Here is a 14,628-nt window from a genome sequence, read left to right as displayed (position 1 = left end):
GTGTGAATAGGTAGCCTTCCTGAGAGATCTGCGGCTCCAAAGGCACAGCTCAAGGAAGCCGTCAGCAACTTTTTGTTTTACCGCCAAGGAGGATTAAGGACTGTGATTGTGGCTGCAGACTTACTTGAGTCAAGGGTCTGAGTAACCTGTTCCCAAGCCCAGATGCTTTCCATCCTGAAGGGAGATGTAGGTCTTGTCATTCCAGTCTCTTATTTTTTCACAAGGGGGACTCAGGTTTGTAAGCTTTCTCTAGGTCACAGAGTCCAGAAGAGGCAGAGGTGGAATTCGAACCATGTTGGAGTCTGTCATGCCCTGTGTCTCAGAAAGTGGATGATAAGGGTTCTCTCAAATACCACAAAGATCAGTCTCACAATCCAGATTACTTCTGCCCTCTTTCTTCTCTGCCAAGCGGAGGTCATAAGCTCTAGGTAACATCCGAAGTTGGTAAGCCCCTCCCAGAGGGCCAGGGAGTGATCCAGGATGACTGGACTATATAAAGGCCTAGATGAGAGCACGGGTCATTGCTGTTGGCCAACTGAGACTCCTGAGAAAAGCAAGGAAAGTGCTTGCCGTATAGTTGTTAAGGAATGTATGAAGGGTAGGCACAGAAGGGAAGGCTTTAGGCTTCAGAAAACATATAGACGTGGAGTCTCTTTGTAAAGGAAGTTGCTGGTGGAGGCCCCTTTACACTGCATGTGAATGTCACCACAGTCGCAGAACTTCCTATACAGAGCGAGGACATCCTCTGGTGTCCTCGGCAGCACCCCATCTCTGACTGAGGAAGTCCCCGGAAACTTACTCATTACCTATCATACTGTTCCAGCTGTTAGAAAGGTCCAGACTTCACGTTGAATCAAGCACCTGCTTCCCGGATGTCTGCATCCCTTGAGAAACTGCCCTTTGGTTTATAGCAACCGAGTTCCATTTCCTCCTTACCCAGCAGCCCACTGGATGTATGAAGACAACTTTCAGTTTTTATATTGGCCTTCTCCGAAGTGTGCGGAGCAGAGCAGCTTGTTTGCATGATGTTACTAGGTGTCCTTATAAAACAAACAGATAAAACTGACTCTATAAATAGCATCCATGAGTAAGTCAGGTTAAACCAGGCCAGCTAGGTACACTTCCTGTAAGGGTCTCAGAGCTTTTATGATGTGACCAGAGCTTGGATTCCAAAAAGGAAAACAGGACAAGCTGTTCTCTCAACCTTTGACCTGGGAACCTCAATTTCCCCTAGTTTTCCCTTTGCTGGTTTCTGTAAGGACTCAGAGAAATGGCATTTGGAAGAGCCTTCTTCTGTATATCTAGATACTTGCTGTTTATTTACTTGTTCCGTGATTTTTCTTGCCATTTTGATTTTTCTCTCCCAGGGCTATAAGATACCAGTATTGCATGTTTGGTTAACATTTTTCTTTTTCTTTTTTCTTCTTTTCTTTCCTTTCTCTTTCTTCCTTCTTCCTTCCTTTTTTCCTTCCTTCCTTCCTTCCTTCCTTCCTTCCTTCCTTCCTTCCTTCCTTCCTTCCTTCTTTCTCTTCTTCCTTCCCTCCCTCATTCCTTCCTTTTCTTTTCCTTTATTTCTTTATCTACCTGTGTCTAAATCTTTTCCAGGAACTTTACAAAAAGATCAGACTAACAGCTGTCCTCACAATGCCCTTGTCCTTGTGGACCTGATGTCAGTCTATCTGAAAGATGAAGCCTGGCTTGACTAGAATCACAAAGGGAAAAGAGACAAATGACAGAAAGTGAGGACTCTCCAGAGGAGGCGTTCAGAGAGGCATTGCTCCTCACACCAAATACTCTACATGGGGAGGGATATGGGACACTGGGAGGGAACCAGACAGACATCTGGGTAGAGGGTCCCTAAGAGAGTTAATGACACACTCAGACACTCTGAGTCAATAAAAGTCATGTTGCTCATATCTACCAAGGAGGGTGGGTACAGCCCTGACCACACACACCTAAGCTGAGTGATGATCACATCTCCTCAATATTGGTGGTTTTTCTGTTCTTTTCTAGCCTCACTTTTAGGCTGCTGTCTATCCACCACTGACTATATCACCATTAAATCTGCCCAACCCCATGTGGCCAGTGGAGAAGACGTCCTTCTTCATGTCCACAATCTGCCAGAGGATATTCTAGCCTTCGCCTGGTTCAAAGGGGCAACAAGCATGAAACATGGAATTGCAGTATATGCACTGAACAAAAATTTAAGTGCGACAGGGCCTGCACATAGTGGTAGAGAGACAGTGTACCATAATGGATCCCTGCTGCTCCAAAGTGTCACTGAGAAGGACACAGGATTCTATACCCTACGAACCTTAGATAGACACGGAGAGATTGTATCAACAACAACCATGCGCCTCTATGTGTACCGTAAGTGAATCTTTGTGAATTCTGGGTTCAGGGTGGGGTTCATTTCACAGGACACCCACAGTAGAGTGGCCTGTGCCTTCCTCCACTGTGCGTTGCAACCAAGTTTTGGGGTTTCAATATTCTGTGTGGGATACCTATGGTATAGAATAATGGCAGTAGATCAGAATTTTTCATTTGATTTCACTTTGAGAGAGGTGGATGGTGGGTTATTCAGTTGAGGAGATCAGCCTCTGTCTTGATCCTTGGGATTCTTACCAGGAATATGTATGTCCCTGAGAAAGACCCAGAGGCAATCACTATTGGGCCTGGTGGAGGATAATTTGGGATCCTCATGGAGTTGTGAGAACCAAGATGCCCTGGCTCTAGACCTGTGCTCCAGACTCAACTCCAGCTAGCCCTGAGAAGCATTTTTACAAGTGTTAGATTTTGACTTCCTGATGGCAGGGAACAATGCTTTTTCAGGAGTCCAAGTCCTGCACCTTTGGAAACAGCTTGTGCTCTGTCATGAGAGACATGGTTTGTCTAGGTCCTCTAAACATCTCCAGAGACTAAATACAGAGAACATAATGGAATAGCTGCCCAGGCCACTACCTATTGTTCTGGTGGACTTGCGACTTCACAGGAAGGTCAGGGAAACCAAGGACAGAGAGGACACAGGTCCTGCTGACAATTGTATTCTGGGGTCCAGCTCAAGGAATTCAATTTGCAGGAAACGGTACAGGCTACGCTGATCTGACAGCTCTCAGATGTGAACCTAAGCTCCCCTAGTGATCACCAGGGGTGTCATCAGGACACACAAAAACCTGGTGGGAATGAATTTGCCTGAATAAGGACCTTACCTAGTAGGCTGGTTCCACCCCTGTTTTTTTTTCAGACCTGGAAATCATGGTCACAGTGTTCTCAGACCTTCTGGCTTCTTAATGCGTCTGCTACCCTGCCAGGTGATCATGTTCCATTGCTCCATTTATGTGTTTCCTTTGGGAAGTAGACAATCTCCAAGGGGAATGAATTGGACAGGGTCCAAGGTACCTCAGAAGACCATGGAAGACATGGGCAGACCCATTACTCAGCTCAGCAAACAGAGGGGGTGGGAGCATGGTCTTGACTCTTGCATGAGACAAAGGAGCTCACAGCTTTTCTCCAGGAAACAGGCCACCTCCTCCCACACACTCAGGATGTGAGACTCCTGACCCATCCTGGGTCTTTGAACTTGGTCAGAACTTTGATTGGTGGCTCCATTGAGAATAGATTTGATATCTTCCCATCCATCAGTCAGTTGGTCCCTTTGGAGTCTCACAGATATCTCTGTCACCTTCCTGCTGGGAGCAAATTCCATGTTTACTGAACATTGAAAACACAGGGCAGACTGCGTGGCCAGATGGGTTTCTGTGTCATACAGTTGTGCAATGTTATCTTTTGGTACTTAAAGACCAAGGCCAGGACACAGCAGAGTGTAGTCCCAGGGCCAGTTGTTATTTCCCATGTCACGGGGATGGTCATTCCCCTTGACTCTCGCCGTGTGTCCTAGAGGACAGAAACTGAGCAGCATTGTAGCTAGATGGTGAATTAATGTGTTGGCTGCAACCCCAAGAGGAACACAGCAACAACAATGCCAGAGAGTGAAGACTCAGGCTCTGAGGGAAGAGGTTGAGCAGGCAGCCCCCCAACACCACCCACTATAAATGTGAGCGGGGATCTGAGGGCAGTAAACTGGGGCAATATTGACAACTGAAGAGAGAAAGCCATATATCAAAATGATAAATGCAGGGACACTGAGAACACAGATACCATGTGCTGACCTCCACCAAGTAAGACTGGGAGACACTCATCCACAAAGCTAGGCTGAGCAATGGACACAGTTGCTCAGGAAACAGGATCTCATGGCTCACCCTCTTTCCTTCTAGCTTTCCTTTGGACCTGCGGGCGCCTTGATACTTCTGCCAAGCCCACTGTTGAATCAGTGCCACCTAGGGTTGCTGAAGGAGGAAGTGTTCTTCTACTTGTTCACAATCCACCAGAGAATATTTTAGGCTTTATCTGGTTCAAAGAGATGTCTGTGTTCAAGAAACTTGAGATTGCCCAATACATAATAGACAGGAAATCAACTGTGTTTGGACCTGCATACAGTGGCCGAGAGACGTTGCACAGTGATGGATCCCTGCTGCTTTATGGTGTCACTCAGAAAGACTCTGGATTGTATACCCTACGAATCACGAGAACAGACATGAGAAGTGAAGAAGCACAGGTGCAGCTCCAGGTCTGCAGTAAGTGATTGTCTGTGATCGTTCAGTGCTGGGTGGGACTTAGACACACAGGACTGCCGTGGCTGGTTTAGCCTCCCTTCTCTTTCCTCTGCATTGTATCCCCAGGTGGAGACTTGAGTACTTGGTATGGGACACACTGGTAGAGACAAATAGATCAGCTTCCATCTTCTGAATCCACCTACATCAAGGAAGACCTTGATGGAAAGTAACTCAGCCAGAGTCAGTCTTGGGGCTCTGGACAGAGAGCCATGAATCCTATCATCTTTCAAAGGCTGATTTAAAGTGACCCATGGGATCATTTTCTAGTGCTCTACTCTTACATCCTTTCAAAGCAGAGAGGGAAAATGGTTTTAGAACATCCATGTCAAACTGGAGTATTTATTAGCTTCAAATTGAGTGTTATAAATAAAATCCAGGAACTGGTGCAGAGACCATGGAGAAGTGATCCTATTGGCTTGCTTTTCATGCTTGTTCAGTCAGTTCTCTTCTATTACATATAACTCCTAGCCCAGGGCTTGAACTGCTTGCGTTGGTCTGAATCTTTTTATATTAATCCCCAATTAAAAATGTACTATAGTTTTTCCCACAGGCCAATCTGGTGGTAGCATTTTCAACTGAGGCCTTGTCTTGCCAAATGATTGTAGCTTGTATCAAGTTGGCATAAAACCATCCAAATTGGTACCCAAGTACTGTTGCACGAGGAGGGGTCCCTTGTTTGTCCCAGCCACCTGGCTAGCTTACACCCAAAATAATCACACAGAAACTGTATTAATTAAAACACTGCCTGGTCATTAGCTCTAGCCTCCTATTGGCTAGAGCTCTCACATCTTGATTTAACCCATTTCTATTAATCTGTGTTCACCACGAGGTCGTGGCTTATCAGGAAAGATTTAGCATGTCTGACCTGGCATGTTCATGCCGGCTCTCTGACTCTGCTTCCTTCTTCCCAGAATTCAGTTCTGTATCCCCACCTACCTAAGTTCTGCCCTATCATCAGGCCCAAACAGTTTTTTTATTAACCAATGAGAGCAACACAAATACAGAAGGACCTCCTACACCAAAGTACTAGTACCCAAGTACCCAAGCCTTTTAAAGACTTGAGCCTATCTTGAAGATCACACTGCTCCCAGTCCCCATGCAGCCTCAGACCTAAGGGTTACCTGTCAGAGAAGCAACTCCATCTGTTAGGTGAAGTCAGGAGTCAAGTGTTACCTTAAAAGAAACTGAAGAAAAATCCTGGCCTGTTTAGTTCAGGGGAGGCATCATCTCAAATCCCAGTGTGCATGAGTGTGAACAGTATCTGGCTGAGGGCAATGAGGGAGCAGCTATGTATATACCCAAGGTGACAGTCCCATGGTCCCATGCAGAGGACATGATGGTTTCAGGGGCACTGTGGAAAGAAGGAAGTCATGTTTCTGCCCTTCATTAAGTGGGTTACACACACACACACACCTGCTGGGTGATGAACCCATCAGCTCAGGATGGAGGTCACCATCTATTCACCAAACACAATGATCCTCAGGTGATGGATTTTTTTCTCTTTTCCCTTCCAGCTTCCCTTTCTCCATGCTGCAACCCTCTTGCTTCTTCCCGATTCATGATCCAAGCAGTGCCTCAGTATGCTGCTGAAGGGGAAGGCATTGTTCTCCAAGTTCATAATCTTCCACAAGATCTGCTAGCCTTTACCTGGTACAAATCAAACAATAGCATCCAGGTCCTTAAAATTGTAGAATACAACAGAGCCATGAATTCCATCTCCTGGGGGCCTGAACGCAGAAGAAGAGGGATGGTGTTGAGTGACGGATCCCTCATGTTCCAGGTCACTGAGAAAGATGCAGGAATGTACACACTAGAAGTTTTAAACAAAGATTTCAAAATTGAAAGAGCATACGTGGAATTTTATGTAAAGAGTAAGTGACTCTCTATGGTCTCCAACTGCTTCAAGTGTCTGATTCCAATTCATACACTAACCTGTCAGGATTGGGCTGTGCCTTGCGCTCTCCCCCACTGCATTGTGTCCCTACACTGGGGTTTGGGCCCTTACTTCAGCACACACTTGGGGTAGACAAACTGTAGTAGGTTAGAACCCCTCACCTGTCTTTTACCTGAAGAGAGGAGAACCTGTGCTGTGTAAACTCAGCCCCAAGTTGTTAGCTGCAGCCCAGACACTTGGAGCTCTCACCATGCTCATGTCCCCAGAAAGACTCTGTGGGAGTCAGGCAGGTATTGGCTGATGAAGCCATGGGGTCCTCACAGAGAGCATCAGGAAGCCCTGACTCCAAAACTTTGCCCATAGCTGGATTCAAGGTGTCACTGGGGAGCTTTTTGTAACTGTTTAGATTTCCTGTCAGAGCTAACAGGGACCAGGGCTTTACTGACTGTTCAAGATATGGGACTGATTGCCCCATAGAGTGTAGAACCAGCTGTGTACTGCCACAACAGCTGCAGTTAAGTAGGCCACCTGTGCATCTCTGGTTTCTCAGTGCACAGGTGTCCAGGCCATTATCCTATTGTTCTCACAGACTTCTGAAACTTCACAGGAAGGTCAAAGCACCAAGGAAGAAACAGAGGAGGCAGCTACTCCAGATTCTTTCTTCACTGCAGGGGTCCAGCCTAGAAAATTCTCTCTGCAGCTAAATAGTAGCAGATGCTGCTGATGTCAGCAGCTCCCCCACCCCAAGCTCAGACCATTGCTTATAACTAAGCTTAACTCATGGACACGGCAATGATCATGCACTGTGTGTCCTATTACAGGGAAACTGAGACAGGACACAGTGCCTGTAGATCCAAAGCACAAGCACAAAGCACAACTACCAATTCTCCCCTCTGGAAACTTTATAAAGTCTGAACTAAAGAGGGCTTGGTTGAACTCTCTGGATGACTGTCATTTGGTATTCTCCTCTGTTTCTTCACAGAGTCTGTGACACAGCCCTTTGTGCGAATCAGTGACACCACAGTCGCAGGACGTAGATCTGTGATCTTCAGCTGCATTTCACCCGACACTGATGTCTCCATCCGTTGGATCTTCAATAACAAGAGTATGCCTCACCTAGGAAGGATGACTCTGTCCCCAACAAAGTGTGGACTCAGAATAGATCCTGTCAGGAGAGAGGATGCTGGAGAGTACAGGTGTGAGGTCTCCAACAGAGTCAGTATGAAGACCAGTCTCCCAGTCACCCTGGATGTGATGAATGATTGACCTCGCCTCTCATCCTACAGCAGAGTGGGGCCATTTCTTTTTTTTTTTTTTAAAATTAAATCACTGATTGGCTCATTAGCTCTAGCATCTTTTTAAAAAATTTATTAGATTTAAAAAATATTAATCCAAGTTCCTACTCCCTCTCCTCCTCCCATGCCCTCCACACACCCTTCCACTCCACCCCATCTAATCCATATTGCCTTGTGGAAGGGCCAAGGCCCTCCCTACTATATCTAGGCTGAGCAAGTTATACATCCAAAGAGAGTAGGATCCCAAAAAGCCAATACACACAGTAGGGATAAATCCTGGTGCAACTGCCAGTGGCCTCTCAGTGTTCTTCAGCCATGCAACTGCCAACCACATTCAGAGGAACTATTTTGGTTCAATGCTTGTTCCTTCCCAGTCTAGCTGGAGTTGGTGAGCCCCATTAGCTCAGGCAAACTGTTTCAGTGAATGAACCCATCATGGTCTTGACCTCCTTGCTCATATACTCATTCCTTCCAATCTTCAATTGGACGTTGGAAGCTCAGTCCAGTGCTCCAATATGGATCTCTTCCTCTGTCTCCATCAGTTGCTGGATGAAGAGTCTATGGTGATATTTAAGATAATCATCAGTCTGACTACAGGGCAAGCTTTGAGACTGGCTGGGTTTTGTGCTCAGGGACTGGTTTGTTTTCATGCTCAGAATTGGTTAGCTTTCATGCTAAGGGATTGGTTGGTTGTGTTTTAACATTTTGGCTCTGGTTTCAGGGTCAGGGTGTGTTTCTTTGACTGGTCCTTTATCTTACACACATGGTATTTGTTGTGAGTGTCTGCATCTGTTCTCTTCACATCTGCTACTAGAGGAAACCTCTCTGATGATGACTGGATAAGGAAATAATCCATGAGTCTAGACAAATCTAGTTGGACCTGATGCAGAAACCTCTTCTCTGAGGACTAGACCTTATTGTGTCAGAGGTTATGGGAGTATATGGCAGGTGATATCTAGTTTCAACAGGCTGTCCTACCAGATATGTGATTCTCTGATGGTCAGATAACAGTTTTTCTCCTGTAATTTCTCTCATGAGTCACTTCATTTTTTTCCCCTAAGAATAGCTTTGGGTGTTTTCCAACTGCTTTTGTATTTATCTTGTGAAAAATTAGATCTGCTGGGTACACATATATCTGTGGATGGTCAGGAAGATAACTTTTCTTTAATTGCATGATTTTGATATATAGAAATATACTAGGATATGCCTCATAACAAGATCTATTATCTCAAGAGGACTGTGAGATACTTAAAAGCTACTTTGTTTCTTTTACTCAGACTAATGTCAGAAAGCAACAATTTCTTATAGGTCTAAGACAAACTCATACAATTAACTCATTTTTATCTCAGAGCAAGTTCAAACTAGACTAAAGGTTTTTGTAAGTGGATCATAAATTTAAAACTTAACAGTTATGCACAAAGTCAGATTTGCAGGAGTCTAACCAAGGTTATTAATACAAAGCAGCCTAAAAAATTCTAGCAATTCTTTGCTTGCTAGGTTTGGCTGATAAAAGATCCATGTCTGGAAGTTTGTCTGAGAGGGCACTGTGGCCCCTCCCTCTGGTCACAATCTTACTCCAGAAACCTTGAAACATTGTGTTGGCATGGTAAAGGGCTCTGATCTTATCTCTCACCCAAAGGAATGTGCTTGACCAATGAGTTGCAACTGTCGTAAATTTTCATTATTGCTTCAAGCCTCCTGTAAAAATGTATTTAAGGTAGGTAGGTGAATGGAGAAGAAAGAATTGGAACAAAGAATTGAATCAGAGAGTTAAAACCAAAGATTTAGAATTGCAGAATTGGAACTAAAGAATTAGAGATAAGACATTATAGACATTTGGAACAAGAGAAATAGAAATGAAGTGACCCTCAGACACAGTGTTCTCCAGGGATGAGCCCCTGATAAGTTATCTAATCCCATGTGGTCAACCATAAAAACATATACATATGGGCAACACTAAATGGACCCATCAGATTGTATTTATATATTTATTTGTACATGGATACATGGATATATGTGATAATAATTAAAGAATAAGTCAAGAAGTTGAGAGGAGGCAGAGTGGGAGAGGGAGGGGTAGGAAGGATGTAATTATAATATGCATGTAGAAAATTCTAAAAGATGTACTTTTGAAAGCTTTAAAAATAAGTGAAAATAAGAGAGAGCTAGAGAGAGTGAGAAAATAAGAAATAGATAAAAAGATACAAAGAGAATGATTATGGAGAGGGGTTGAGAAGTCTCTTCTAAGAACACCCTTCATTTCTGCGTAACATCTTGGAGTAGTAGTCTTGTGCTCCCCTGAACAACAGAAAGTTCTGGTCTTTGATAATCTTTTAGCTGTGGTGGGAGTTTCATACAATGTGATGTAGTTCAGTGTAGTGTAAGTGACAAGGAAGATGGAGGATCCAGGTATGGTAAACTCTGAGTATTCTGGCTTCAGCACAGATAACTCTTACACTCTGTCCTAGAATGAGCTGCAGGAGATATGGCCTGATTAAGGCCATGGGAATCTGGTCTAAGCTTCAGACCTGTGTCTTAACACAAAGGTGAGGTGATCATGCATTGACATTGAATAAGAGAAGGAGAACTCAGAAAATAGCTGTAATTTCCTAAGATAAGAGCCCTAGAGGGGACTCAGAGTTTGTGCTTGTAGAGTTGTTGCAAGGAGGGGCTGCTTGTTCTTCCTGGCCTCCCAGACCTGAAATAATCACTCAGAGACTGTATTAATTAAATCACTACTTAGTCCATTAGTTCTAGCTTCTTATTGGCTAACTCTTATATTAATTTAACCCATTTCTAGTAATCTGTATATCGCCATATGGCAGTGGCTTACCAGCAAAGATTCTGCATGTCTACCTCCAGCCGTGGATCCATGGCATCTCTGACTCCACCCTTCTTCATCCGAGCATACAGCTTAGCTTTCCCCCACATAGTTCTGGTCATCCCTGCTGTAGGCTCAAAGCAGTTTCTTTATTAACCAATAAAAGCAACACAAAGACAGAAGGACCTCCTATACCATTTCCCCTTTTCTGTTTAAACAAAAAAAGAAGGCTTTAATTTTAACATAGTAAAATTACATATAACAAAATAGGTATCAAGCAAGAACTACAGTTACAATATTTATATCTACTTTATCTTTTATCATAACTAAGGAAAACTATAACTATAACTATCTATCTAGTCTTCAGCTCCATCAAAGATTTCAGAAGGATATAATATTGCTTAAGTCAACAGGAAGTATATTGTAAGCAACTTCCAGAACTCTAGAAATGACAGAGACATCTTGCTGCCTGGACAGTCTCCCAAAGTTCTTCTGTACTGTTGGGGCATCCATCTTCAGCCTACAGGTCCATAGTATCCATCAGACTTTTCCATGAAGCAGGAAATTTCAAAGACAGTTCAGTCACTTTTTATGTATCCTGAAGAATGTCTCACAGACTCTTTAATGAAGCAGGAACCCTGAAGGATTGTCTCACCTGTAGTCAAGTTCAGCAGTCTTCTCTCTGTGGGTACTGCATATCTAGTTAAGCAGTGCAGACAAGAGCAGTTTCATGCCTAAATGGCTAACCAACTCCATAAGGAGCCTCTTTGATGCCCATCTTCCTCTTGAAGTAGCTTGGTGATGCCAGGAGCAGATGTGTCTCACTGTCATGAAAAGTCCTAAATTTTTAAAAACATTTTAAATGCCATATTCTGAAGGTCTCTGAAAGATTTGAAGAATACTTATCTAACTGAAATATATCTCTATACATCTAGAAAAATCTAACTAACATGACTACAAGCTTGACTATTATAGATGATTATTTATTAACCTATATTTCTTAATTATACATTACATTTTTAAATGAACTACACAAACACAATAACTTAATCAAGATCAGACATACTTATACATATAACAAAATTGGCCTTAAATTTGTATCAATAAACCAAGATCCATACCAATGCAAATTATTTATATCTATATCATATCCCCCTTTAAATGTAAACAAACATTTATAGGCAATATTTGGGAATATGGGCATAGATTTGTCCATACTGTTTCCTGCTGTTTGGGGGTGATATTAATCATGTCTTTCATGGTACATCATATGTGCTAGATTCATCTCAGTTACCAGTTGGGTACAGTAATTTTTTGAGGGTGTTCACAGTGACCTTTCAGGGGGATGCAGTCTATCAAACCATATCGGCCTAGAAGTAATCCACAGGTTCTCATCTTCTGTGAAAACAAAAGAAGAACCTCTTTTCCAAAGTACCATATCCTTAGACCCAAATTCTGAAGTCAAGATACCTTAATAATATACATTCTGGTTTAGCTTTGCAGCCCATACAAGGAAATGTCTCTCTGTACTTACCTCATTCACAGTCAAAAATTCAAATAAAACATAATAATATACATAATCCAGATTCTCTGTGAATTTTCCATTTTTATGTGTCTTGTTTTTACTCTATTACTTTTTAATATTTATTTTATTATTTTTACTCCTTTAATCTATGACTGTCTGTACTCTGTCCTTTAAAAGACTTTACCTTTTTAAAAAAGCATTAACTTTATTTTATGACTCTCTATACTCTTTTTCTTCACTCTTCCAAGCCTACATACATTTATCCAATATTAGGACCCATTTATAGGTCTTTTATGTCTTAATCTGTCCTACCGTGTATCTGTAGTTTTATACTGTCCAGGAACACTTCTTAAAATGCTAAGCACTTCTTAAAAACTTAAGCTGCGTCATTGCTCGGGTAATATGTCAGAGCCTGCTTGCTCTACCCAGTCCAGCATGGTAGAGCTGATAGCACCTTTGAGCTGTGCACACCACTCCACTTCCAGGCACACATGCTGCCATTAAGCATGCTGCAGCAGTCTGCTCACAAACCCCATTCAAATGCTCCATAGCTGGACCTCCTGCCTGAAAGAGTCAGAGGTTGTGCTTGTAGCATAGCCCAGAAAACCGGCATTTTAAACCGGCCATGACCTTTTTCCTGCTATGGCTGAATCAGGAAAATCTCTCTTAAAGGAGCTGCAGCACACCACCAACAAACAGCAAGAAGTTGTGTTAAACTCTGTATTTTTGTGTCTAGAATTTCTTTTCAAGCTTTCTCAAGTTTTATGTGGATATAGTCGACCACATTGAGGTGCCAATTTGTAACAATTTGTTCATCCTGGCCACCCAGAACCTAAATAACCACACAGAAACTATATTAATTAAAACACTGCTTGGCCCATTAGCTTTAGCTTCTTATTGGCTAAGTCTTACATCTTAATTTAACACATTTCTATTAATCTATGTATTGCCATGAGGCTGTGGCTTACCAGATAAAATTCCCAGCGTCTGTCTCTGGTGGCTCTATGGCTTCTCTTCGACGCTGCCTTCTTCTTAAGTTTTCCCTGCCTAACTAAGTTCTGTCCTATTAACAAGCCAAGGCAGTTTCTTTATTCATTAACCAATGAAAGCAACACATAGACAGAAGGACCTCCCACACCACAGACCACCTAGAGAGAATGGGGATGGGGGAAGAGTTTATCAGGAAGAAGCTCTTGGTGAGCAGGAAATATTAAGTGGATGGGGAAATGCCCAATTGTTTCTTCTTCAAAGTTTATCACCATTGGTTATTATATTTTGAAGACTGAATTTCCAACTATGACATAGTGATTCTCCCAATGATAATCTAACCAGAGTTAGCCAAACAGATGGCTCAGTGGATAAAGGCACTTGCTGCTAAGGCTGATATGCTGTCCTATGTCCACATGATGGAAGTATAGACCCAATTTCCTCATGACTTTCAATTTCTGTATCTGTACAGTAGGATTTTCCAATGCACAAAGCAAGAAAATAAAAAAGGAGGGCTGAGGAAATAGGTCAGTGGTTAAGTGCACTTGTTGCACTTCCAAAGTACCCGAGTTCAGTTCCCAGTACCTATGTTAGATGACTTCACAATCAATCTCCTGTCACTCCAGGGCCAGGGTATTCCCTGAAGTTCCCTGGCATCAGAAGGCTCTTGCACACAGTTGGTACAGAACCATATGCATACATAAAATACAATAAATCTTATAAAAATAAATTGAGAAAAGATGTCCTAGGACTCTATCGGAAGCAAACAGGGACGGCATCCTCTACCCACAAAATGCTCTTGAGTGTGTGCAGATGTGAAAGCAATTGTGGTGATCCATCCAGAAACCCGAGACTGGAGTTCTATACATTGAAGATGATGTTTTGAAAGGAGGTAATGTCACATTGCTTTACTCCACAAAATCCTGTAGATCCACCCAGACCCTCAGACTGAAGTTGAAGGATGAACACACCTGCTTAGAACACAGGCCCTGCATTCCACCACACGCAAAAGGCCCAAGATTCCTCTCTCTTCCCTCTAGACTCAGCTTTTACTTATATTTTAAAAGAATTTACAAAATTTGTTGATGTTCATGAGTGTTTTGCCAGCATGTATGTCTGTGTACCACCTGCATGCAATGCATTCAAAGACCAGTAGAAGCATAAGGGTTTCCTAAAAGTGAAGTTAAATGTTATGGTGAGCCACCTCTATGTGCTGTGAATTCAACCCATGTACTTTGAAAGAACAGCCAGTGCTCTTAATCAAGAAGTCTTCCTTCCAGCTCCTTGCTGTACTTTCAACCTGCTGGTACCTCCACATACTGCTGAACTCACTCATACTATTGCACACACAACTGAAAGTGAGAATATTTGATTAGTTGTTTTTTCTTTTTCTTTTTTAAAAAGTTTTTTGAGACATGGTTTCTCTGTGCAGC

The 14,628-nt window shown here is 42.9% G+C and overlaps 1 protein-coding gene across 1 annotated transcript in view; it reads left to right on the top strand.

The window, feature by feature from the left end:
* The window catches only part of LOC101993224 (pregnancy-specific glycoprotein 22-like), a gene marked incomplete at its 3' end in the record, with an annotated part of 9,383 nt that extends 1,711 nt beyond the window's left edge, over window positions 1-7,672 (top strand). The window contains exons 2-5 of the mRNA XM_005370322.2: window positions 2,014-2,370; window positions 4,275-4,634; window positions 6,188-6,544; window positions 7,550-7,672. Coding sequence (XP_005370379.2) covers window positions 2,014-2,370; window positions 4,275-4,634; window positions 6,188-6,544; window positions 7,550-7,672 — 1,197 coding nt within the window. The remainder of the gene's footprint in view (window positions 1-2,013; window positions 2,371-4,274; window positions 4,635-6,187; window positions 6,545-7,549) is intronic.
* Window positions 7,673-14,628: the final 6,956 nt, after the last annotated feature.

Source organism: Microtus ochrogaster, unplaced genomic scaffold (genome assembly GCF_000317375.1).
Source record: "Microtus ochrogaster isolate Prairie Vole_2 unplaced genomic scaffold, MicOch1.0 UNK74, whole genome shotgun sequence".
Classification (NCBI taxonomy): domain Eukaryota; kingdom Metazoa; phylum Chordata; class Mammalia; order Rodentia; family Cricetidae; genus Microtus; species Microtus ochrogaster.
The sequence above is the reverse complement of the archived record's forward strand: the minus strand, read 5'-3'. Positions and strand labels throughout refer to the sequence as shown.